Source organism: Leishmania infantum, chromosome 36 (assembly GCF_000002875.2).
Source record: "Leishmania infantum JPCM5 genome chromosome 36".
NCBI classification, from domain to species: Eukaryota; Euglenozoa; class Kinetoplastea; order Trypanosomatida; family Trypanosomatidae; genus Leishmania; species Leishmania infantum.
In genome coordinates this window covers 133,506-158,525 of record NC_009420.2, presented here as the reverse complement: position 1 = coordinate 158,525, position 25,020 = coordinate 133,506, and the positions used below count along the sequence as shown (strand labels likewise).

At 52.6% G+C, this 25,020-nt stretch overlaps 11 protein-coding genes across 11 annotated transcripts; 7 read left to right on the top strand and 4 right to left on the bottom strand.

Annotated features, from left to right (window-relative positions):
* Positions 1-365: 365 nt before the first annotated feature.
* On the bottom strand, positions 366-1,292 carry LINJ_36_0610 (conserved hypothetical protein; the record flags this gene model as incomplete). Its single annotated transcript, XM_001469511.1, has 1 exon — positions 366-1,292. The coding sequence occupies one exon, from the start codon at positions 1,290-1,292 to the stop codon at positions 366-368; it is 927 nt and encodes a 308-aa protein (XP_001469548.1).
* A 564-nt stretch (positions 1,293-1,856) lies between these two features.
* Positions 1,857-2,792, bottom strand: CRK3 (cdc2-related kinase; the record flags this gene model as incomplete). Its single annotated transcript, XM_001469512.1, has 1 exon — positions 1,857-2,792. One exon carries the CDS (start codon positions 2,790-2,792, stop codon positions 1,857-1,859), a length of 936 nt encoding a protein of 311 aa, XP_001469549.1.
* Positions 2,793-3,541: 749 nt separating this feature from the next.
* LINJ_36_0590 (putative ubiquitin-like protein) lies at positions 3,542-4,495 on the bottom strand (the record flags this gene model as incomplete). The annotated part of the gene is made up of 1 exon (XM_001469513.1): positions 3,542-4,495. The coding sequence occupies one exon, from the start codon at positions 4,493-4,495 to the stop codon at positions 3,542-3,544; it is 954 nt and encodes a 317-aa protein (XP_001469550.1).
* Positions 4,496-5,199: 704 nt separating this feature from the next.
* Positions 5,200-5,832, bottom strand: LINJ_36_0580 (conserved hypothetical protein; the record flags this gene model as incomplete). Its single annotated transcript, XM_001469514.1, has 1 exon — positions 5,200-5,832. One exon carries the CDS (start codon positions 5,830-5,832, stop codon positions 5,200-5,202), a length of 633 nt encoding a protein of 210 aa, XP_001469551.1.
* Positions 5,833-6,922: 1,090 nt separating this feature from the next.
* LINJ_36_0570 (putative small nuclear ribonucleaoprotein) lies at positions 6,923-7,348 on the top strand (the record flags this gene model as incomplete). The annotated part of the gene is made up of 1 exon (XM_001469515.1): positions 6,923-7,348. The coding sequence occupies one exon, from the start codon at positions 6,923-6,925 to the stop codon at positions 7,346-7,348; it is 426 nt and encodes a 141-aa protein (XP_001469552.1).
* Positions 7,349-7,934: 586 nt separating this feature from the next.
* LINJ_36_0560 (protein phosphatase 2C-like protein) lies at positions 7,935-8,831 on the top strand (the record flags this gene model as incomplete). Its single annotated transcript, XM_001469516.1, has 1 exon — positions 7,935-8,831. The coding sequence occupies one exon, from the start codon at positions 7,935-7,937 to the stop codon at positions 8,829-8,831; it is 897 nt and encodes a 298-aa protein (XP_001469553.1).
* Positions 8,832-9,749: 918 nt separating this feature from the next.
* On the top strand, positions 9,750-11,084 carry LINJ_36_0550 (conserved hypothetical protein; the record flags this gene model as incomplete). Its single annotated transcript, XM_001469517.1, has 1 exon — positions 9,750-11,084. The coding sequence occupies one exon, from the start codon at positions 9,750-9,752 to the stop codon at positions 11,082-11,084; it is 1,335 nt and encodes a 444-aa protein (XP_001469554.1).
* Positions 11,085-11,828: 744 nt separating this feature from the next.
* LINJ_36_0540 (putative mitochondrial carrier protein) lies at positions 11,829-14,096 on the top strand (the record flags this gene model as incomplete). The annotated part of the gene is made up of 1 exon (XM_001469518.1): positions 11,829-14,096. One exon carries the CDS (start codon positions 11,829-11,831, stop codon positions 14,094-14,096), a length of 2,268 nt encoding a protein of 755 aa, XP_001469555.1.
* Positions 14,097-17,555: 3,459 nt separating this feature from the next.
* Positions 17,556-19,088, top strand: LINJ_36_0530 (putative DNAJ domain protein; the record flags this gene model as incomplete). The annotated part of the gene is made up of 1 exon (XM_001469519.1): positions 17,556-19,088. One exon carries the CDS (start codon positions 17,556-17,558, stop codon positions 19,086-19,088), a length of 1,533 nt encoding a protein of 510 aa, XP_001469556.1.
* A 1,325-nt stretch (positions 19,089-20,413) lies between these two features.
* On the top strand, positions 20,414-21,460 carry LINJ_36_0520 (conserved hypothetical protein; the record flags this gene model as incomplete). Its single annotated transcript, XM_001469520.1, has 1 exon — positions 20,414-21,460. One exon carries the CDS (start codon positions 20,414-20,416, stop codon positions 21,458-21,460), a length of 1,047 nt encoding a protein of 348 aa, XP_001469557.1.
* Positions 21,461-23,295: 1,835 nt separating this feature from the next.
* Positions 23,296-23,973, top strand: LINJ_36_0510 (conserved hypothetical protein; the record flags this gene model as incomplete). The annotated part of the gene is made up of 1 exon (XM_001469521.1): positions 23,296-23,973. The coding sequence occupies one exon, from the start codon at positions 23,296-23,298 to the stop codon at positions 23,971-23,973; it is 678 nt and encodes a 225-aa protein (XP_001469558.1).
* Between the last annotated feature and the right edge of the window lie 1,047 nt (positions 23,974-25,020).

Below are 25,020 nucleotides of genomic sequence, written 5' to 3'. Positions count from 1 at the left end.
TTCTAAACTACATGTACATGTCACTCACGAAACATCCGCATCACGAAACACACGACGAGTCCAAGGTTCGTCACCAGAAGCTTCGCAGTCAAGAACGAGAAGATAAAAAAAGGAGGGCCAAGACGTACGGTACATACTCTGCAACAACACATTCGCGCCAGCCCCGCACGTCAAAAGAGAGGGGCATCAAAAGCAACAACCTTTACAAAGCAGTCGGCGGAGACACGGAGCGGGAAGTATGTCCTGTACCGCCACCCGCGCGTCACACAAAGGCAAAAAAAAATCGCCATGGCAGAACGAGAAACTGCAGTCCGATTTGGCGTGCAAAGGTCGGACAGCTCCGCCACCCATCGGCGTACCCGGCATTACTGCTTGATGCGCCTCAACTGGTCGTTCAACCGGACATACTCCTCTCGCAGGTGCTGAATGTCAACGGCGGAGTTCGCCTCAGCAAGTTGGGTGCCTGCCTTCAGCTGCTTCTCTTTTAGGGTCGCCTCCAGCTGCGCAATCGTATGGTCCTTCTTCTCGTTATCTTCCCTCAGGCGGCTAGCCATAACCTCCTGATCTTCACCTGGCGCAGGAAGCGTCTCCAGTTCTGACATTAACTGGCGCTCCTTTGCGATCAGGTGTTGGGTTTCTTCGGCTAGTGACTCCCTCTTCTTTCTGAACATTTGGATATCCTCGATAGATGCAGCATGCTGCTCGTTGTTTTGGCGACGGAGCTCGTGTTGACTGTTGACGCTCCGGGTGGCACGCTTCACCTCTTTGCTCTGATTGGCAAGAATGCGTCGGAGGCCAGCAATTTCGTTCAGGAGGTACGCACGGCGGTTGTCTAGACGAGTGTACTCGTGCTGCAGGTCCGTAACATTGATCATCTGCAGCTCCTTCAGCTGGCTCTCCAGTCCTGCAATTTCATCCTGGAGCGCGCTGTTCCGGCTCCGCATCCTATCGTTGGCGCTAGTGTCCACAGCCCCCTCAAAGCGAGACTCATACTCCGCCGCCCGCCTCTGCTTCTCCTCCTCCCACTCCATCCGTGCAAGCCTCTTCCGGAGACTGTAGTTTTCTTCTGCCACCTTCACGGCAGCGTCGCGATCATAGCTGGTCGCCGCCATATTGGAACTGATGGCCGACAGAAAAATGCAAGGGCAGCAGCTAAAATATGCGTGCAAAACCACGAGTTGCGACACAGCTGTGGTGAAACGACAGGTGGAAGAGAAAAGGGGAGTAATACGAAATGTATATTTGCAAAGCATTGAGTGTGGAGGTCCAAGTAGCGCGTCGTCGGATTTCATTCTTTTTTAGTGCTGCCTTCGTCTCTCATAGAGACGTTGCAGCTGTCAATGCCTGTGTGAAAACTCCCACTCCCTCCCCAGCATGCACGTCCAGGCCGGCCCATGCCTTTATGAAAAAGGAGCTGAAGTCTCTACTCGAAGGCATAAAGCAGCGAAAGAGGACACATGTTCTAGGAGAAACCCGATCTGTATGTAGAGTTGCTGCATATTAGGCATCTTTTTGCGAAAGTTCATAGTACAACTAAGGGCCGAAGATCTGAGCTAGAACGAAAAAAAAAGACACGACCAAATCTGTTTCGCAACTGAAAAAGGGCCAGATAGTGGAAAAGACAGGGGCACGGTGGTAATGTCGTTGTGGAAGAGCGAGAGAAAAAGTGTATGTATGCATGTGTAGGAGAAAGATCTAAAGGGTGGAGAGTCAAAACAGGAAAAACTGAAAGCGTCAAGTCTAAGTAAGAGTCAAGAAAAGCAAGTAGGAGCCTCCTCAGCAAAGCACCCTCAGAGAAACAAATCCTCCATAGTCCGACGCGTCAGCAGACTGTATTCAGTCATGCCCTTTTCACTCTACCAGCGAAGGTCGCTGAACCACGGGTGCTGGAGGGCCTCCTTGGCTGATATGCGCTCCCGCGGATCGTACTTGAGCATCTTGGAGAGAAGATCAATAGCGTCCGGATGAAGTTCTGGTAGTACCTGCCCCAGCCGCTTTGCCGTCCACTTGGGAAATACGTCGCGGTAGTCGGGCAGCCGCGACACACCAGGCCAGGACCCCTCGGTGTCCGTCGGCGTCCCCAGCACTTGAAAAATTTCAAACAACTGCCCAATTTCGCTATCGCCGCGGAAAAGAACCTTTCGGCGCGCTAGCTCGGCGAAAATGCAGCCGACACTCCACATATCCACGGCAGGAGTGTAGTGCTTCTCACCGAGGAGGATCTCGGGGGCACGGTACCACAGCGTAACCACCTCGTGCGTGTAGGTGTGCATGGGCACTTGGAACGCGCGGGCGAGGCCGAAATCAGCCAATTTAAGGACGTTCCCTGATGTCAGGAGGATGTTGGCTGGCTTCAGATCACGGTGGATGATGCGATGGCGGTGGCAAAAGTAAAGGCCGTCTAAAAGCTGATAAATAAGCCGCTTCAGATCCATTCCAGAGTAGCCACCCTCTTGCTTTTCAATCGCCTTTTTCAGGTCCGCCTCCACATACTCGAACACAAGGTAGAGCTTCCCGTCCGAGCAAATGACATCAAGCAAGTTCACAATGTTAGGGTGGTCGAACTCTTGTAGAATCGACACCTCGCGCAGCGCAGTTTGTGGAATGCCCTCCTCAGTGCGATCGAGTCGCACTTTCTTGAGAGCAACGTACTGCCCAGTGATTTTGTCGACCGCGCGATACACAACGCCGTACGTTCCCTCTCCCAAAACATCCAAGCGATTGTACCGGTCAAGGCTGTCACGGGTCCCAGCGTCGCCGCTGCGGGCGGTAGCACGGCCAAACGAAGACATTTGTAATGCTTCAGGGACAGAGTTTGTTCAAAGCAAAGGCTCCGCAACTTTCAAAAGAAAGGAGAGGATTCCTTCGTCACCTTTCCTCAAACAACAAAAGAGCAGGCGCCGGAAACTAGTGCTTTCGGCACCTGTGTGCGTGTATGTTGTAGCGCGGAGAAAGGGTCGGAAAAGTGCAACAGCAGAGGCACTCAAGGGCGAAAGAAAAAGGTATTTGTGTGAGTGTGTGTATGTTTTTTTTTTTTTCAGGCTACCTCTTTTCCGACAAGTTCTAGGTCGTGAGTCGATAAAGCTTCACACTCAGCAAATGCGCGCCTTCACTATGAAGCGTTGTCACTTCTGAGCGAAAGAGCACAAAATCAGGAACAAAAGAGAAAGAAAATGCAAAAAAAAGAGGAGAGTAGCTGATTTTCATTTAGAAGTATCTGAGAGCATGCATTTATTCGCTTCTTGTGCTTGCAGTTTAACTCAAGCAAAACGGCATCCTCTGCCTTTACTGTCACGTGCGCGAGTAGCACCCCTGCCGAATTGCTGCTGCCAGTTGAATCCAATGTCTCTTCGACTAGCGTTTGGGTTGATAGAGTATCCTCTGTACCGTAAACTCACTAAAATCGGCCCACCAGCACCAAGAAACGCACTCTTACCTCGTAAAGCACAAGGGCTTTCCCTTGTCACGATCAGCTCTCAAGATCGAAAACACGAGTAAGAACAGCGAAAAAAAAAAGCAAGTCGAGGGAAAGCACATTAAATCATGCACCAAGAAGCCGCTCCAATGCGAACTGAACATTGCCCTGGGCCTGCTGAAGAGCAGCAATGTTCGCTTCCTCATTGGGAAATCCCATATCTCGCAACAGCTGCAGTTGCTCGCGATAAACCTCTCGTGGATTGCCTTGTGGAACAGGAGGTGCAAACATTGCAGGATTGAACCCAGCCCCTACGGCTGGAGTCGAAGGAGCCTGCGAAGTTGCCAGTGGCGCACCACCCGCACCTCCTAAGCTTCCCATCATTGCCATTGCCTGCTGCATCATGTACGGATTTCGCATCATTTCAATAATAGCTTGCTGTTGGTCCTGCTGCAGGCCCGCCAGCTGGGGAGAGTTTTGAATAATGTACTGCATAAACTGGGGGTTGCTGAGTGCCTGTTGCATCATTTGCTGCATCATCGGATTCTGCATCAGTTCCATAGCTTGCTGTGGTGTGGGATTGACAGCTCCCCCCATTCCACCTCCCATGCCCATTCCCATCCCCATGCCTGCAAAAGGGTTCCCTGCTGCCGGGAACCCAGCAGCACCGGGAACAGGCTGCTGTGTTTGCGGTGCACCAAAGTTGCTCATCAGAGCTGCATATGGATTTGCAGCAGTCTGCGCCGGTACAGGTTGGGCGGGTGTGGTAGTGGACGGCTGTACGTTCGGCGATGAAGTAGGATCGCTGGCAGCCAGGGTGCTTGAAGCATTCGTCGATGAGGCCGCCGCCCCACTCTTCTTGCTCCGCACGACGTGTATAACGCTGCCGTCCTCCATGCCGATTGCCGAAAGCACAGCATCATCTTTCAACACCTTGCCTCGCATAATGATGCGCTGCTCACTGGCTGGGATTTCTAGCATTTCCGCTATTTGCTTTTTAAACTCTGCAACTGTGACGCTGAAATCCGGCACCTCAACCGTATGTTGACTGCCATTCGCAAGTTTAATAGTGACTGCCATTGCTTTTTCGTCCCTTTCTTCGTGATAATTTTGTTTTTCCTCGTGAATAATTGAGTAGTAAATAGTGTTTTTTTTTTGTTCTATGCCGAAAATCAGTAGTTCGCTCTTGCGGATAAAAAGGCGGAAATTGGAAAAAGAGGCATACACAAAAGTTGAAACTTGACGATTAGCAGATGAGAAGTTTTGTCTTATACTGTGGACAAGAATAAATCCCATAGTGTGCACCACCATAACTGCAGGCTCACAACAATCCAACTGCGGCAATGGGTTTTTGATCCTGCGTATCCTTTTCTAGCTCTCGCACCAGCTGCAGACTCAGAACATCATCCGCGAGAGTGTGAGGACTCTGCCGCAACACCAGATCTTATTGGTGTACAGCAGGCGAAACACCTGTTCGCTCTTAGAGTCACTTCAAGTTTTCTTTCGCAGCTCGCGTAAAGAAAATGTGAAGCACATACACCAAAGTATGCAGATGTATTTTGTAGGTAGACACACAGCGACACGGATTGTACTCTGCGTACTTTTCCGCTTTTTTTTTGCATAATTCACTCTTGGTTTGTGAGAAGATAGCGGTGAGTCGCTTCATCTAACTGTCTCCCTCACAACAGCGCTTGACAAGCAGACAGCAAAAAAAAAAGACGAAAGAAGCAACAACAAAAAAAAAGAAAACGTAATTGAGCTGCAAAATCAGATGCTCACTTCGATCATTGCAGAACTTTGAGTACATTATTATAGTAGAAGGCATGCATGTAGCGTATATCATCTGATGTGACAAGCTTCTCGTCTCCGTTCACCCGGTGTGAGCAAAACATGACCCTTTCATATATTCGAAGAAAACGCTCTGACTGCTCACCTGGAAGAGCGCCTGTGACACAGGCAAGACAGCAGCGCATGGACATCAATTCCGCGCATCTTCCGTACGACTTAGAAAGTATTGAGCGTACTTTGCTAAGCATCTCAACACAGTCTTGCTTTGCGTCGCGCGAATCCGAGACGACGGCGGGAACCACTCTTGAGTACTGAGGAGGGTGGCGGATACGAAACTCATGTGTCTTCAGCCCATTTTCCAAAATGATTCGCGCACGGTTTCCTTCTGGTTTACCAAGAATATAGGCACCGTCAAAACGCGTTTCGCGTTGAACTCTGAGAAGCATTGCATGACGGGAGGTGCTTCTGTAAAGAAGATCCAGCAAAACAATGATCACGAGGCCAACAGCAGTTGCCAAAGAAACCACTGTTTCAGCGTACGTAAGCTTGATCCGGTCATCCACCTTGCTGCTGTTGTCCGACTGACTGCTGCTCTCAGAAGAGCTTGCTGAGAAGTCAAAGAAGCTCATTCTGCAGCACCCAGCACCATGCAGGCGAATTCAGCCCTTTTTCTTACCTCGTAGTGGCTTTTTGCTAGACATTTTGTGCGCAAGAACATTTCACCCAAAGGCACAAAGGTAAGACGAGAAAGAAGCAGGGGAGTTGAAACGTCGCTGGGAAGTAGATGAGCGGAAGCGGCATGCACTGCAACTACTTTTGCTCCGTTGAAATTCAACGTGAAGTCCTCTGTGGAAGTAAGATCAGTGATTCTGATGCTTTTAAGCGCTTTAGAGGGCGTAGCCTCTTATGCGTGGGCTTTCGTTGTTTGTCAGAAAAGCGCTACCCATTCTCGCACGTGATGGGGCGAGAATGGGGAAGGGATGGGCTGCCCAAGGGCAGAAAAGCAGAGCCCGCGCTGTGTAAGCACAAGGAAGCCTGTTTGCTGCAAGCTCACTGGGGTATTATCTCTTTTCGCGGAGTTCTCGGTATCAAACCCTCACCCAAATTACTCCCCCTCGACTTTGCGCGGTGCGACCTTGCACGATCTGTCATCCCCCCTCTCGGGCCCTTTGTCCCCCCCCCAAAGGCGGCTGCATGCGTCTGTTTCTGTTGTTAGGGGCTGTGTTGGAATTGCTTTACCATTGCGCTGATCGCTTTTCCCCTTCGCCGCGACATAAATAGGGGGCCCTTTTGCCTTTATATAGTCCTCGTTTGACCTAACTTGCTACTCCTCTATCAACTTTGCTGCGGTTTCACGTGATCTAGAATGGAGCTACGAGGGTTCAGCTTGCAAACGGTGGTGCGGAATGATCTGCGGAGGCTCTCACCCTCAAAAGAAAAAAAAATCTGACCAAGAGGATTCTGCAACGCGCACATGACTCTTCCAGAGCACGCATAGCAGAATTCTCAGCATCGAGGCGCTCATTGTTTTGGGTAGCCGCCCTCTTTCTCTCCTTCAGCCTTTGGGCGAAGAAGTCGATCGCCTCACAAATGCGGCATTCGAGATGCTAGGGGGGCGCAGTTTTCCTCACACTTCATATGCCGAACACTTTTTCTGCTTCGCAAATTTTTCTGTACCTTTTCGACTGCCAAGAAACCCGCCTGGCCACCGCTGCCAGAATGGCAGACACTTCAAACGCCACGAAGGATATTCCTTCTTCTTTAGTTTTTGAGGCCCTGCACTCGAGGGTGACGGTGGAAACCGTCGAGGGTGATCTGTACAAAGGAACACTGGCAGCTTTCGATGTTTCACGAGGAAACATTGAGCTGGTTGATGTTCGGCACCACGCAAAAGATTCCAGTTTCGGGTTTTACGAGCGGGTTACTGTTCGTGGCTCAAAAATACGAATCATTTTACTGCCTTCAGAGATGAAGGCAGCGCCCTCTCTGCAGTGGCGCCGAGAGTCGGTGCAACAGGAACTCAAGAAGTCGCTGAAGCACGTACCTGCCCTCCGACCAGTCGTGCCCGCCCCACGACCGCTTCGCATCAAGAAGGCACAACCCAAGAACGACAAGAGCAAGCAGCTGCGCAAAAAATTGCGCTGATTAAGGTTCTTCGACTGCTTCTATTTCGGTATTCTCACTGAATCTTTCCAAGTAAGTTCCTGCCTGTAGACTGCTTACCGGTATGTTTGTTGAGTGGTATAGGTTTCTTTCTCGGCAGCACGGACATACTGGATTATTGAGGCAGTGAGTTGCTTTTGTTTTTTGTTGTTGCTTTCTCCTCTATCGTGGTAGCGCTGCTGTAGCTACTATTGTCTGGAGGACTTTGTCGCTGTGAATGTCGGGTTGTAAGCCCTGATTCGCCGTTTGTTATCCCGAGTGAGACTTTCGGCTAGATTTGACTGTAAAAAAAAAACTGTACTGTTGAAAAAGCATGAAATTACCACCAGTCCGTTCTGCGCTGTGCGGTGTCTTTCTTTTCGTTCCCCCAAATGTGCTTTCCATATTATATATATATATATATTCTCGCTCTTACTGGCTGCCTCGCTTTTGCTCTCTTTGTTACCACCCCTTTGTATATCGGCCTGATCACACTTGCAAGTATAAGTGGGTGTGTGTCACTTCTTGTATATCCACCTGACACGCAGCCTTGACACAATCAGTACTCGCTCTTTACCGACAGCAAAAAATGGGTGATATGCTCGCGAAGCCGGAGACTCAGAAATTCTCGACTGTGTTCGAGACGTCACACCTGCGAGTGGGGTGCTGCAGTATGCAGGGGTGGAGAAAGTCTATGGAGGACGCTCATGTAGCGCAGCTGAATCTAAATGGTAACAAGGACCAGGCTTTCTTCGGCGTTTTTGACGGCCATCAATCAGATGAGGCGTCACGCTACTGTAGGGCACACATGCTAGATGAGTTGCTCAAGAATATTGCTATATACAAGGATGACGTCGCGAAGGCGTTTGAGGTTTCTTTCCAAGAAGTCGACAAGCAAATTTGCAAGAAGTTTGTGTCCAGCGGCACCACGGCAAACTGTGTTTATTTGTCCAATCAGCAAATCGTTTGCGCAAACGCTGGTGATAGCCGCGCCGTGCTATATCGCGGTGGCAAGGCTGTTCCCCTCAGTGTAGACCACAAGCCTTCGGTCCCTGCCGAGGAGGCGAGAATCGTTGCTGCTGGGTGCCATGTAGAAAATGGTCGGGTCAACATGACGCTGGCTGTCAGTCGGGCCTTGGGCGATGTCGACTTCAAATCTTGCGCTGCGAAGAGTTGGGTGGATCAGGCCGTCACTGCCTGTCCCGATATCACGATAACACCGTCACGAAGTGACGATGAGTTCATAGTAATCGGATGCGATGGCATATGGGATGTGCTGTCCAATGAAGAGTGCTGCGAACTTGTGAAAACATTGATTCAAAACAATGACATTGACAAGAACGGGCACCCTGTTGCCGTAGACATTAGCCTTGTCTGTGAGCAGGTTCTTGATCGCTGCCTCGCCCAATCGAACTCGGTGAAGGCCGGTACCGACAACATGACTATCATCGTGGTCGAATTCAAGCCGCCATTTTTCAAGTGCTAAATCATATTGTTCTGCTTGGCTGAACACCTTTTTTAACTGTTCGTTGCCTTTGGTGTTTCGCTGTTGTGTCGTTCTGTGCGAAATCGCTAATTACGTTTCCCTGTTTTGATTTCATTGCTTGGCTTGAAGGCTTGAAGATATGAAGCTCTGTTATTCGTCGACCACTTTCTATATACATGTTTTCATGCACCAGCTCAGCACAGCGAGTGCTCTCTATATACTGGCCCTATGTTCTGTGAGTGTGGGTTTTCCCCTTTTCTTGTTCTCATGTTATATCACCGGCTTTTTCCTCCATGGGAGTACAAGTAGAGAGTTGAGTTGATAGGAGGCAGCGCGCATCACCATTTTATCACGACAATGCGATTTGAGACTTTTGCTTCACGTTGCAAGGGATTTGAAGAAAGAGGTCTGTGTATTCCGATTCCCGTTGTCGTTGATGTGCGAGGTTTCGTGTCGTCCGAAATGCTCGCGAGCTGCCGGAGTTTGTAGTAATCAAGCTGTTTTGCTTTACATGAAGTAGCAACTTCCGATCTATGTAGTACTGGTTGTCTGCGGTGATGATTGTCTGTGTCTCCTATTCATTCATGAAGACACCAGATGCGCACTTATTCTGGCAAAAACCAAGTCGTTGAAATGTATTTTGTTGCGCTTTTTTCGCTTCGCAAGAAAGCGAAAAAAAGAGGCAATGACTCCAAGCAGTAAAAACACGAAAAAATGTTGCTGATGCTGTTCGCCAGGGAACACAGTGTATGACGTGTGCCAACAAAAAAAGTTGACTTACTTCAAATCTCGCGTTTTTGTTTCCTTTTGCTTGCAAGGCACCGCGAAAAGAACCACTCTCAACGTTGCTCCGTCACGGCAAAACAGGAGCATTCACTCTTCCTGACATGTTCCGCGCAGAAACAAAAGTACAGTGGAATGGAGAATATCAAGGAGGAAATTTGCCTGGTGGCAAATATAATTGATCGGCTACTCGCAGCAAATGGAAGCTTGCGCGCGGATGAGCTGGAACCACTTACAAAGCGCCTGCGCGTGGCGGCAGGCGAATTGTCTCGCATCGATCAGGAATCACAATCTGGCCCAGTTCTGTCTCCTTTTTCACGGAACATCGACGGCGCCGAGGGCATTGGAGGCGGGGGTAGACGAGGCCCCTCCAAGTTGCAGCTACCAAAGTCTCTCACACCTTTGACGGCAACGCGGAAGCAAATACGAGGGTGCGGCACTTTCTCTGCTACATGTAAGAAAATGGGAGATCCAAAGGTTTTCGTGTCTTCCGAGATCTCGCAATCGGTTTGCTGCTCGCTTTACAACCTGCTGGAAGGGACCACGCGTCTGCTTCGTGGTTCACACGGCCATATTTTTGTGAAGCGTGGTGTTGATATGTTTTCGATCGCGAACGTGTCGCGAAAGTTGGCTTTTCCACCTCCACAGGTTCATCATAGATGCCTTGGCAGCGCAGATGCTGAGGTTCTCGGCAGCTCCATTGCGTTGAACCGCAACGTGGACGAAGTTGGGAGAAAGAGCGCCGTTCTAGTATTTCCAGTTCACAAACTCCTCCCTGAAGGCGGACCTGGCGAGCCTATCGCAACAATTCACGTGGAGCGAAGGGAGCATGTTTTTTTTCCGTTTAGTGAAAGCGACGAATATACACTCTACTTTGCTTCGCTCTTCTGCGGCGAGCTAATGTCCCGTATTCCGCAGATCAACTTCCTTGAGACATTTTACGACCCGTCAACGCAGCTCATTATTGCGCCGTTTGAGCCGTACTGCCCTGTAGTATTGCCTCCCATAGAGCGTGGCATGGTGCCAATGCGTGGGGAGACGGGAAAGCAGGCATCCGAGAACCCGGAGTATGCGGCACGAGCGGTTTCTCAGCTGTCGCGGAAGATCAGCGCGCGTGCTCCAGAGATTCTGATTCACCGCGAGAGTCGACCGACACACAATACGAAACCTTTTGCTCCTGGTGTGACACATATGCCATCGCTGCTGGAAATCAAAGCTTACGTTGAAAATTTGCAATCGTGCTGGAAGAAAAATATGCTGGACAATGTTGACCTGCTAGAGTTGGACCGCGGTACCCAGCAGGACTTGAAAGTAGCAAGAAGCGAACTGGCTGCCACACGCCGTGAGCTTGCTGCCACAGCCGATAGGCTGCGTCTGTATGAATTGGATGCATGGGACTACAAGCGTGAATATGGCGCCATGAAATCGGAACTAGACGCTTACATGGATAGTCTCGAGCGTCTACACTGAGGTTGAGGTCCCCATTGCTTCACTTGTGCTCCAGCGCACCATCTGTTGGTGCATCGTGAAATTGGACAGCTTTTTACTTTCTTGGAACCTCCGACATCCTCCGTTGGGAGCGTTGGATTTTATGTATAGCTTTCTGAAAGCTCAGCACAAAATCGCAGCCACCGTCTTTGGCTTCAGCAGTTTCCACTTTGCGAGGGGTTTTCATCAAGGCATCACAGCCTCTCCGAGGCGCCTTCTGTCAGGTCGATGACTTCTTGGGGACGACGCACAACTTCGCGACTCGCGCGTGCGCCGATACATATCCTCCCTACTGATCACCTCCGCTAACTTCACGACATCTCTTCTCTTCTCCCCCCTCTGCCTCTCCCCCTTTCCTGTATGTGAGTATCTTGTGCCTCTTTTTATTAATCTTGCAGCGGTGTACGACTAGGTCGCACAGGTCACACACCCGCGTTGCATATTCCAGTCATTAATTTTGACAAGCGCAGGCATCGCGTGCTGAGTATTTTTTTCGTTCTCGAATTGTCCGCCTCAACGCTATATTTTTGTTGTGTCTGTCTTCATACTCGTACGCTTGCCCAATTTCATTTTGTACTTTATTTGTTTGGCTCCCTACTCCTTCGCCTCTGTCGTGCATCTTGACTCTTGTTCTAGAGGTGGTAGAGAGCGAGTTTGACTCTTCCCCGCTTCTTCCACGCGCTTTGTAAAGGTGTGCTCTCTGCCTTGTTCGAGGAGCGCACGCTCATGCTGTCGACAACCTCATCGTCCGTTTCGACACCTGCTACTGAAGCAACTGGCAACTCGCTTGCATCACCCTCGAATGCCTCATTTAGCAGCGTGATGCCGGATACCGCTGATGACCTCTCTGCATCTAGCTCGGGAGAGGAAATCCTCGTAATTCCAGTGCACACCATTGTGGACAAGGTGACCCCTTTGTGCGGTCTCTCTGTCGCCGAACTGCATGCTCTCGTTCTCCGATACGACACAGACGGCGTCGGCGGCCTCACGGAGCCTCAGTGGTCGCTCTTCTGCCACGAGAATCGTCACGCTTTTTCGTCCCTGGGTGAGGAGCTTTTGGATTTCGACCGCTCCGGCGAGTACAGTGTCCTCGTCGTGAAGCACGGGTACGAAGGCACAAGTAATATAAACGCGCCGCGTTCATTCACTAAGGAAGTAATTCGGTTCATCGAGAGTTTCGCTGCCGGCGGCATCGCTGGCGCTGTGAGCAAGACTGTCATCGCGCCTGGTGACCGTGTCAAGATCATTTTCCAGGTGGAACCGACACGTCACTTTAGCCTGCGCGAGGCTGTCTACCTCGGCGTGGAGACAGTGCAAAAGTTTGGCATTACTGGCTTGTGGATCGGCAATGGCGCGACGATGCTCCGTGTCGTTCCATACGCGGCTATCACCTATGCTTCGTTCGACTTCTACCACAGCAAGCTGCGCTTCATGTTCAGTCGCAGCAATCCAGACGGCTCGTCCGACGAGGCGCGGGCGGTGACGCTGCGTTTTATTAGCGGCTCGCTGGCAGGGGCCACTTCGACTACCTGTACCTACCCGCTGGACCTCATGCGTGCCCGATTTGCAGCTCGTAGCAGCTCCGGCAAGCGGCGCTTTCCTAGCTATAGCGCTGCTTTCAAAGAGGCCACATCTAAGCAAGGCTTTCTCTCCCTCTACGGCGGCCTTTTCCCTACGCTTGTGGGCATTGTGCCCTACGCGGGCTGCAGCTTTGCGTGCTTTGAGACGCTTAAGCACTACATTGTAAAAGTGTCTAACCTGAAGTCTGACAAGGACATCCCAACATATCAGCGACTGGTAGCTGGCGGATTTGCAGGCTTGCTCGCGCAGTCGGCGACATACCCGCTTGATATTGTGCGGCGGCGCATGCAGGTCACCCCACGGCGCTACTCGAGTGTCATCGACGCATTACGAACGGTGTATCGGGAGGAAGGGATTCGTCAGGGGCTCTACAAGGGCCTTGCCATGAACTGGATCAAAGGTCCCATTGCCACCGCGACGAGCTTCACTGTGAATGATCTTGTAAAGCGACGCACACGCAACTACTACGAGACGACGGTCGTGTACTCGTCGCGCCACAACATTGTCACGCTGCCGGAGGCATTCCTCTGCGGCGGGGTGGCTGCCGCCACGGCCAAGTTCTTTTCCTTGCCTTTTGACCGGCTCAAAATTCTGTATCAAGTGGGCATGACCGAGAAAACCTCGGCAAAGAAGGGAGCGCAGCTGCTGTACCAAGTCGTCAAGCAGAGTCCGAACATGTGGACGTCGGGCCACGTCACAATGCTGCGCGTGGTACCGTACGGTGCCTTAACGTACTGCTTCTTCGATATGTTTCAGTTATTGGCGGAACGGTTAATGTACTCGCATGTGGCCACACCGTACACCAACTTCGCCGCCGGCGCTGCCGCCGCGTCGCTTGGGACGACGATCGTGTACCCACTCGATCTTCTGCGTACGCGTGTCGCTGTGAACGCCGTTCCCAGCTTTCAGTCATATTTCTGGCTGCTGCGCGCCATGGCTCGACGTCACGGCATCGGTTCACTTTGGAAAGGCTGCTACTTTTCCATGATGGGCGTGGGTGTTCTCGGCGGCATCGGGTTCGCCTTATATGACTACTTGAAGGAGCGATTCGGATGCCATACCTTTTTGCAGTATATGGCTGCTGGCGCGACGTCGGGGCTGGCTGGCTCCGTGATAACGTACCCACTGAACGTCATGAAACGTAATCGCCAGGCGGAGCGTGTCGTGTACGCGCAGTTGGGCACGAGCTCCGTGCAATCGCTGCTCAAAAGCCCTAAAACGGTTGCCTTCCTCTACCGCAAGATGCCCTTCTCTTTCACGGTGAGTAGCCTTACGTTTGGTATCTCGTTCGCAGTGAACGACTGGTGTCGAGATGTGATCGCGGCGACGCGCAACGATATGCTGCGCGAGATGCTGTTCCTTCCATCGTTTGCGGTGTCAAAGTCGATGCTGTCCCGCGGTGACACCGCCTAGAGCCGCTGCCCGCCCCCTGCACGTACGTGGCGAGCCAGGGCGGCCACGGCAGACGACAACAAAGGGTGTGGTGATCTTGTTTTCTACTTTGTTTGATCCTCGCGCGTGTGTCTGCCTCTGCCGCGTCCTTTTATTCTTGTCCCTCACGTGTAGATGTGAATGTCTTTTTTTTTTGTTGGCTTAGGAGGAGGTTTCTTTCTGTTTCTTTTTTCTTTTGGATAGGCTTCCTCGCTTGGTCTCTCTTCGCCTCTTCTCCGTTCTCGACGAGTCACGACTTACACCTCCCATTTTAAAGGTTGTGGTTCTGCTCCCTCGCTTGCTTGTCTCCTAGAGTTACTTCTTATCTGGCAACTATCATTCAATCCCCCTTTCCCTCTTACAGACGAAACGCTGCTCTTTGCGATCGGCGTACGGGTTTGCTCGCCCCTTCCTTGGTGTGTGATGGACCTTGCTTGCCCCCTCCTCGCACACGCACACACGCACGAAACAAGAGTGTCTCTTTCCTCATTTTCCTGATGCAGCTGTCAAACATGTTGCAGGGGAGCAATGGCTCTGGGAGAGGTGTCCAGAGAATGGGAGCTCCGAGCGGGATGAGAAAGGTGTGGTGCTCTCGGGAGCCGCTGCAAGGAGGGTGAGGTCGCTGCAGCGGTGAGGCTTTCGTTGTTGCTCCAACTCGCAATGGTGGCAAGGTGGTGGAGGGCTGAGGTAAGGGTCGGGGAGGGGAAGTCACGGCACATGGGCGTTGATTAGGACAGCGGCGCCGTCAAAGCTTCACAGCAACCTCCAAAAAATTCGTAGAAATATGCGCATCAAGGGATGTGAGAGAGCCCGCTGCGCCTCCACTCATTTCTTCGTAATCTGGCTGAAGTGGTCAAACAGCAGCCACACCCACACTTATCTGTTTCTCTCTTTTTTTTTCTCCCTCTCTTCGACGTTCTCATGTCATTTGATGTGCTTTATCGTTTTCCCACTTCCCCTCTCGTTGCTTTCCGCAGTTCAAAGCCCCTCTATAACTTCTTGTTTGCATGTTTCCTTGCCTTTTCTCCCCTTCTCTGTGTACGTGTTACCGTGTGTCTGTGTGTGCGTGCGTGTGTTGGCTCTCTTTTTTTTTTCGAACCATTTTTCCGCTGGCTGATTGTTGTCTTTCCCTTTTTTTTTACTTTGCTGGCTGCAGACTGATACGTTGACGCGTTTGTTCGCTTTCTCCCGCTTCTCTGTGTGTTTGCTTTAGTGTGACTGTGTGGGCGTGACAGAAAAAGGGAATTCGTGGCGCTCCACTACCTCTGCTGTGCTCTACCGAGGGTGTGTATGGTGGGTGAGGGCGGGAGGCGTAGGATGTAGCCTTGTTGCTGACCGCGCTGAAGAGGTAAAGTGCTCGTTTGGTAAGGCCATTCCGTGCACACACCTCAGGAAATAAGATGACTTTGCTAAAAGACACACCGACGCTAACGATATATTATGCCAGCCATTTTCTTATACGTTTGTAGTCTTCCGACATGTGTGCGTGCATGCGTGCGTGTGGGTGCAGCAGTATTTTCGGGAGCTGACTCCTAAAGAAACGGTCAATCTTTTCCGCCATTTCGCTTCGTGCTAGTATGCATGATAACGAACCAAGCGGAGTAGAGGGGAAAGGTGAAAGCAGAAAGCGATACACTTGTGTCCCGTTGTACTCCAAGGGATGGGCAGATTAACGGGAGAACAGTTACAGGCAGTTGCGGGGCCCCGCGCACTCCGCACGGCTTTATTTCTCTTTCCTTTGCTTGTCTCTCCACGGCTTCCTTGCCGGCGACTCCATCTTGGAGTTTGTGGAGGAGACGAACAGAAAGAAGACTCGCGAAACCACTACAAACATCACCGCCGCCAGCACAGCGGCAACGAAAGAACACACGGGCATCATGGTCAAAGCCATGTCAAAAGGTCCCTCTCCCCCCTTTTCCCCTTTTCCTTCCGTTTTTTTTCTCTCCAAATGTTTCTCCACCCACATTCTGCGACAGCGGCGTTCGTTTTTTTTTTTTAGGTGCGGTGCTTGGACTCCGATGTAACTCCGCTCATCGTCGTCTCTCCCTCCTTTGCAGCAGCATTCATATTCGGTTATACACCCCCTCCTCCTCCCGCAAACCTGGAATGTCGAAAACAAAGGAAAACATGAGTTGAGAAGTACCCGTCTGCTGCTATTGTCTCCGGTGTGTTGGCTCTCCTCTCGGTTTATTTTTCCTCTTGTTTTGCTTTCTTTTCTTGTCTCCTGTTGCTGTGTTGGTCGGCTTTCGTTCTGTTTGTAAAAAAAAAACAAAAGTGCCGTTAATATGATTTCCTCTGTTGTTTTCCATTTAGATTTCTTCATTTACTGTGTGTGTGTGTCGCCGCGCCGCAGTCTTTGTCTGCGTCTCTCGCCTTCGCGTATCTGTGCGTGCGCGCGTGTGGACCACCACAGCAATGTACATCCCGCTCTTGACTTCCCCTCGTTCAGTTTTGTATGTTTTCTTCCTGTTTGCCACTCTTTTTTCCCTTTCAAATGCGCTTCATTTTCTATTACTGCCTTATTCGCTGTGCTGCTTCTTGGTTGCATATCACTCTCGCTCTTGTTTCTTCGGTGCGTGTGTGTGTTTCAGCGAGGTTTCACTGCTGTCATATGGAGCCGGGTGGCATACGCCGCATTTTAGCAAAGGGAAAGCAAAAGAGTTACAAAAAGATCCGCGTGCTTGCACTGATGCCACGCACGCCCATGATGGCGGCGGCCACATCACGAATCGCACGCCTATAGGAGACGCCTTTGCACCTTCGTTGTCAGCAAAGCACAACCGTCTCGGTGTATGGCGCGCCGAGCGACCGGCCACGGTGAGCTGGCGCGCTTCACTTGCACAGGGATGTAGGGGTTGTAAGAGCTTGTTCAGACTCTTCGACAACTCCTCCTCCCTTCACTACTTCCCTTCTTTTCACTGCCCTCCCTCCTTCACATTTCTTCTCTCTGACGACGTTGCGCCCTAAATCGCTGCGTTTCCATCTCCCACATCACCGGGAAGAAAATTATAACTATACGCTAGCGCTTTCTGAGCTCCTTTTTCGGTGGCGTGCTTCATTTGAGCAACCACCATCGGAAAGCTGAGAGGTGTTCGTTTCGCATCCCCTTCCTCTCCCTAACCTTGCGCTTTTCTGTTTTATCTCCCTCCCACTCTTTTTGTTCTGTTGTACTCCCGCGCGTCTCCGTTTGTGTTCCTCCCTTTTCTTCCCCTTGCTGGCCTCTTTCGGGCTTCGCTTGGTTGGTGGTGACCCCCTCCCCTCTCTCCTGTGCTATTATCATCTCCGTAATCTTTCGTGTTTTTCTGCCATTTATCCCTCTTTCCTCATCTGCGCATTTTTTGTCTTGCTGTGGAACGGTACTTCTGCTGCTGCTGAGCGTGTTTCTCTTCCTTCCCTTTGTGTGTGTGCGTGTCTGCGCGCGCGTGTACTTTGCGAATCTCCATGACACAGGACGAAGCGCCCGCCGCCAGTTCTAGCGGCAAGGGCAACTGGGAGGCCCTGAAGGAGCAGGGCAATCAGGCGTTCAAGTCGAACGCATTCGCGGAGGCGATTCAGCACTATAGCGCCGCCATCGAGGCCCATCCAGATGAACCGGTGCTCTACTCGAACCGCAGTGCGGCATACTTGAAGAGGGGGCAATACCAGGAAGCCGCTCACGACGCGGAGAAGGCGGTGACAATGGATAGAACATTTGCGAAGGCGTACTCGCGGCTGCACAGCGCCTTGTGTAATCTAGGCTTGTTTGACCGCGCCTCGGAGGCGCTGAAGGCGGGTCTGACGGCCGTGTCGACGTCGCCAAAGGCCACGCCACAGGACGTGAAGCACCTCAGGGAGTTGTTGAATAGTGCAGAGCAGGCCAGCAAAGTTGTGCCGCGCGGGCGGCAGCTGATAGAGACCGGCTGCTTTGCAGAGGCCGGCCGCGCACTCGCCGGCCCGTATCGCGACTTTCCTGGCTCCTCGACACTGGCGTTTCTCTACGCAGAGGCGCACGCGCCTTCGTCGCCGGATGAGGCATCCAGAGTCCTCTCCCCCTTCGCTTACACGCACAGCTCCGACCCTTACTACCTCTATCTACGTGCACTGGTGCTATACTACCGCGGCCAGGAAGGCTTCTCCAGCGCGCAGAATATTTTGCGAGAGACGCTACAGATGGACCCCGACAACACCAAAGCGCGTATCTTGCTCAAGCGCATCCGTGCTGTTGAGTCACACAAGGACGCCGGCAACGTCGCCTTCAAGAACAAGAACGCCAAGGTGGCCGTCGATGAGTACACTCAGGCGGTCGAGTGCGACCCGACCAACGCCCGCATGAATGCTACGCTGCGCAGCAACCGGGCAGCGGCGAAGATGGACTTGAACGACTACAAGGGTGCTCTCCTCGACTGCGACTACGCCATCAGCAACGGCGCCACTTCTGCGAAAATCTACGCTCGCCGCAGCCGCATTCAAGAGCAGCTGGATAACTTCGATGAGGCGGTGCGGGACATGCAGCAGGCCGCCGAGGAGGATAACCAGTTCGTAGCGGAGCTGCGCCAGCTGAAGGCGCGCGCCAAGCGTGCGAAGCGCAAGGACTACTACAAAATACTCGGTCTTCCTCAACACGAGTCTAACCAGGATGCCATCAAGCGGGCTTACAAGAAAGCGTGTTTGCAGTGGCACCCAGACAAGTGGGCGCACGCAAGCGAAGAAGAGAAGTCGCATGCGGAGACGCAGTTCAAGGAGATCGGTGAGGCCTTTGGCGTCCTGTCTGACCCAAAGAAGAAGCGCATGTACGACTCAGGTCAGATGGACAATGACGTGGAGGGGGCCAACATGCCAAGCGGCTTTGGCGGCGGTGCGAGCCAGGAGGATATTGTCACTGTGATGAACATGATGTTTGGCGGCGGTGGCTTCCAGGCGGGCGGCTTCCCAGGTGCCTTTGGAGGCGCAGGCAATGGTCGCCGTCGCCCCCGCGGCGGTCCGGGCTTCTTTTGAGCGAACCGCGGGGAGGTGCCGAGGCCGATGGGTAGTGGTACCAATACGTTCTTGTTGACGCCGGTGTCGCGTCTTTCCCTCTTTCTCACAGTGTAAGTGTCGCGGACGATCTCTGCGGTGCCGGTGCTTGAAATCGAAAACGTATCAACCAGGATGTCTCTTGCGCGATCTCTCTTTTGCCCTGTTGCTGCTGATAGTTAAGAAGGGGGTGGCTCTTTCCTTTTTCGTGTTTGTGGTTTTACAAGTGGTGTGCGTTTAGTGGACTCTGCATGGCTAGCGCGTGTCTATGCCTTTCCGTTTTTCTTTTTTCTATTTCTCACTCTCTCTTGTATCTTAAACGTTTATTAACTTGCGTGGGTTCATTACCTGCTGCCCTGTCCACCTGCCTAACGCGGAGCGTTTTGCACGTTTGATCGTGGACGTTGATGACCGCTGTCGATCAGGCTTGGGGGATGGGAGGGTTTATCCTTCCTGTGCGAGAAAGCCTTTGCTTCAAACTTTTACTCTCTTCGCTACCCCTCCGTTCTCTCGCGCTGTGCGGGTGAGGCCCTCGTTGTCTGCACGCGGCACACGCACCACCGATTTCTCTTTCCTGCTCTCTGTCCGCTCCCCTTTCCTCGTTTTACCTTCGACGCGGTTGTGGAGGACACGAAATGCAGAGGACAGGGGGGGGCACGCACACGTACACAGCCACACGAGAGCAGCGTATGGGCAGTAGGGCAGCCGGAAACAATCAAAAAGCAAACAAACACGCTAAAGCAACCTTCCATCCCGTGAAGGGCGCGCACGGGTGAACTTCTTTTGTTCTTGAACGGCGTCGAAGCGTGACGGCCTCTGTACTAATTTAGACACCACACAGACGTATATATCTATGTATTTGAGTGGGAGAAGGGTCTGCTTGTTTTGTTGTTGGTCTGTTTTCCGTGTGCGGCTGACCTGCACAGTGCATGCAATGTCGTGAGACACAGAGCGGCTTTTTCCCCGACTCAGGCGCATGTGTGCGGTGTTGAATGCGTGCGAACCGCTACCACAGTGCCATTGGATGAATGGGGATGTGTGCAGCCGCGACACAACGAAAATGAACCAGCTGTGAGCTTCAATCAAAGCCTCGCGGCTTGCGTCACGCAGCAGATTTACACTGGCTACTCTCTCCGTTTTTGTTTTTGCGTCCCCCTTCTCTTTTGCTCCCTCCACACAACTCTTCCCGTTAGCGTCTCTCCGATGCTCGTGCTGCTTCTCTTACTCGAATAGTGTCCTGCTGACATACAAAGGCACGAAAGGATCAGGAAAAGTCCACAGGTCCGGCGCTCGAGGAGCACGCCAGGATGCCCCGTCCGCAGTTCATTACGTGCCAGCTATGCGGCAAGGGCTTCGGATCGGCCTCAATCAACATCCACATTCCGCAGTGCTATGAGAAAGCCATCAAGCGGTGGCAACTGAACCCGCAAGGGCCGCGACCAGTCATGCCACCGCTCCATGGCAAACCGGCTGCCAAGGCAAGCAACGGTGGATCCTCCGGCATCGCCTTCGCCGGCCAACCCCGCGGCGCTGGCATGTCAGCTGTCCGCTCTCTGCAGATGCAGAGCATGCCACCAGAAAGCGTCGAGCCGGAGAACATGAATCTGCACCCATGCTCAAAATGTGGCCGTACTTTCAACTTTGACCGCATCGCCTACCACGAGAGCGTCTGCAAAGGCGACCAAAAGCGTAGGGTCTTTGACAGTAGCAAGCAGCGGTGTGCAGGCGGCGAGGGGGACGACGCCTACGCCGGTGGTGCCTTCGGTGCCCCAAGTGAGGTTCGGAGAGGCCGAACGAAGAAACTGGGCACGGCGAACACCACAAGTCGATACACCCCCGCTCCGGCCCCACAGACTAATTGGCGTCAGCAGCATGAGGAGTTTATCGCGGCCATCCGCAGCGCCAAGCGGGCAGGTGCGGAGGCACAAAGCATGTGGGGCACTGGTCCTGCTGCACCTTCTTTCAGCCCATCGAGGGGACCTGCACGCGGCGGTCTCTTCGGCGCGACATCTTCCGGCTACGGGGATAGGGCTGGGATGTCAGCGCGGGTCTCGGCCTCTACTAGACGAATTCCGCCGCTTATGGCGAAGCAGAATGAGACGCTCAAGCAGGGCATCGCAACTGGCGGCCGTGCGGCAAGGGCTAAGGAGGGCGGTGGCATCCCTGCGCCGAGAACGGGACGTCCTTTCGGGCGTCCGACTCCGCCTTTGGGACGAGACAGTTTCGGCGGCCGCAGCGACCGATTCGGTAGCCGTGGCGGCGGTGGCGGCATGGGCGGTGGTGGTGGTGGTGGCCGCATTCTAAACGACAACAAGACAAGCGTAGGGATGCTACAGGCCATGGGGAGAGCTTAACCGCATCTGCTAGTCTGAGTGTGTTCCCGCCCCTTTCCGCCCCTCTCCTGTTTCCAAGTGTACACACCCCTCCGCCCTTGTCGTAGCCCCCCGCCCCATCGCATGTATGTCTCGTTGCAGGCACAGATGGAACCGAAAACGAAAAAAAAAACGTTTTGCCAAGGAAGAGGTGTTACACTGCTGCTTCGACCTTTTAAGCATGTGCTCCTCGCTTTCTGTTTTCCGTGCCGCACGTGTTTAGGTGCTTCTCTTGCAGTGTCTCTCTCTTTGTGTTCCCTCGCACGTATCAGCGGTGTGGAAGGAAGAGTTCGAGTGCTGACGGCTGGCGGTCTGCGGGACGCCACTGGCTAGCTGCCATGTAGGTCTTAGTGAGGAGGACAGTTTGCTAGGTATGTATATGTATCTTTTTTCAAGATAGGGGTGCTCTTGTGCCCACTGGAGGGAGGAGGGTGGAAAAGGGAAGGCCACCCCCCTCTGTGCACCTCTTTTTTTTTTTCAGCTCTTTCCCTTCCAAGTACCCAAGGCCTGCAGCTTTGTGGCGTTAGCTTCGCTTCTTTTTTTTGCAGGTGCGTTAGCGTCCTTGTGTAGGTGTAAGGACGCACGTGTCCTGTATATGTGTGTTCTTACGTGGCTGCTTTTTTTTGCCCAAGGTGTGGCTTGTCATTATTAGCCTTCTTTTTCCCTCTCCATCAGCGAGTTTCTTTTTTTTTTTCGTTGCCATGAAGAGCGCGATGTGTACGATCATCTTGTGCTTTTTACCTCCTCTCTTTTTGGTGTGTCTGTGCGAGTGCGAGTGCGCGCGCCTTTTGCGCGCACCTCCTATAACACATGCGCATGCGCTCACGGTGACATCCTACTCATGTAAAATAAAACAAAGAACAAACAACAAAAAAGGGACATGACCCCACCTTTACAGAATCACACACCCGCACACAATGAAAGAAACATGAGTCGGCATGGAAAAGGGGAAGCGAGGAGTAAGGCGCAGGCGGTGTGCGACAGTACTGGCAGTGACACAAAGATGGAGGGAGATGGCACAGCACCCTCTCTCTGCGTCATCTCCCCTCGTGCAATCCATCCGTTTTTCTCCGATACTTTCAGGGGCTACTGCTCTCTCTCTTTTGGGCTCTCAAGCGTTCTCCACACCGCCGTGAAGGTGGCCGCCTTGTCTTCCTGTGCATGTCTGTTTCTTTTCTTGTGGTCCCCCATTTTTTCCCTCCGTCCTATACAGCTCCACTATGCTTTTTTTTTATTTTTTATTTTTGGCTTCTGTTTCACCCCTTGACGGCTTGACGTTGGTTGGTGGTGGATGCTGCTGCACGCCTCTACTCCAGTGGTAGTGAAGCGATGTTTTGCTCAGTAAAACGACGACACTCGTACCAAACAGCATCGCCATCTTCTGCGAATGGTGGAGCCTCTTCAACATCTCTGCATGTCCTAAGCCGCACTTGCACGGCATGTTTTCTTCGCTCAGGTGCTTGCACGTTTCTGCACGCGTGGATGCCGAGTGAAGGGGAGCGGAACTGCTTACTTCCTCAGCGCATCCCGCGATGAATGCGTGCGAGTTCCAATGCAGCGTTGAGGAGATCTCTCTTCGCCCTCCCTCTAGACCCTTCTCGCCTTGAGACTCAACGCCATTCACCTCCGCTCTGCTGCTTCTCTCTGCACTCTGCCGCACCCCATTACAACTCACGTGTATGGCACACTGGTGTGCAATGCACCGTGACACACTCTCTGACGCGTAAAACCCACTACCTCTTTCTCGATGGCGCAGATAAAGCGAAACTTCAGTAGAACGCTAAGGAGCTGTGAGCGCGACCTCCTCCTACCTCGTAATGCTTCGCAAGACTAATCTCTTCCTCTTCGCGGCATCGCGCGCTCTGATGAGCGGTGGCAGCTCGCATGGCCCCATGCCGTACCAGGACAAGTCCTACCCGGTGCAACCCCACAACCTGAACGAGCTCCAGCAGCCCCCGGACAGCTGGCGCAAGAGCCCCATTATGAGCAAGCTTATGGACCAGTCTCTGCCGGTGTACGACGACGTGGTGACCGGTGTTGGCCGCCTGTACTGGCAGGAGCCAGCGCGCGTGTGGCACCTGTTCGAGGCCGATGACACCCTCATGCTGGAGGAGCACGATCGCGAGGAGTGGAACGATCGACCGTATGTGGCGGTGAACCACCTGTACGAACCTCCGATCGGTAGTGAGGAGCGCCCCATCCGCGTGGAGGGCACTGGCAACCCAGGTGACCAGCAGATCGTACTGTGCTTTGGTAACTGCGCACCGCACGTGCCGCAGTCTAACTACTATATGATGATGAAGGGCTACAGCAAGACGAAGTGCCCCATGTGCCAGCAGTGGTTCTACGTCCACAACCGCCCGTGGCTGGTGATGCACCCTGATTGGACCGATGAGCCGGCCGCGGATGAGGGTCCGGCCTACACGTTCGCCGAGATCGAGGCCGAGTTCGACCGCGATTTCCACGAGTTCGGCGTCTACCTCAATGCTGAGTAAGCCACATAGCTTCTACCATTCCCTTCTTGTCCCTTAAATTGCATGTGTGCGTGTGTGTGCGTATGTGCCACTGTTGGTGCGATTTGCATCTGCAGGTGCGCTGTCTCTCTCTATCTCCTCGTTCACGTCATTCTCGCTCTTTTTCTTTTGCGCGCTCTCTTGGTGGAGACAGTAGCGACGCATTCAAGAAACAACCGCAGCAACCGGTAGCGGCGACACTACACAGTCTGGGAAGAAAACGGAGGACAGAAGAATAGCGTTTTGCTTCTTGCTGCCGTTGTTGTTGTCGCTGTTCTCCTGTTGGCCCGACGCGGACGCAAGGATAAGTGCGACGGCACAGGGAGGCAGACGAGAGGAGCACTTAGCTGATTCATTGTTGCTCGTTGAAGTAATAGCAGGTGGCCAAACACGTAGGGAGGGACAACGAATGGAGAAAGAAACATACACAGGGCCGCGGGAACGGAAGGAGTCAAGGGGGAGGGGTGGCGATGGAAGGGGGGGAGTGAAAAACGCGAAGGGATGCTTGACGCGTGAAATGTAACTCTGACGTTGTAAAGCTCTCCCGCCATTTCTTTGCTTTCCCCATCGGCTCCCTTCTACAAACACACACACACACACACAGACACACATTCTAGCCTCCGTCTCTCTATGATGGCCCGCTCCTACCGCTCCGTTTCGTTGGCACCAAATCCGCATCTTTGTTTTCTTTCCTGTAGTCCTTCCTTTTATTTTACATCGTTGTGTGGGCGAAGCACAGATTTGTGTATCTCGTTATGCCTCCGTTAGCAATTATCTATGTCTCTCTGTCTGTCTGTGCGTGCTTGTGTGCGTGATTGTCGCTGTCGCGGTGTGTACGCTCCTACGCCTCTTGCAAGGGGCTGCGATACCCCACTGCCCACACCGTTCTCAGCAGCAGCCGCACTCAGCTTCACCCCTTCTTGTCCACCACCTCAAAAAAAAAAAAACAATAAAGAAAATGGAAAGTTAGTGCCTCATTTCGACTTCTCTCTGTGTTCTTCGCTGTTTTTTTTTTCGTTTTCGTCCGTC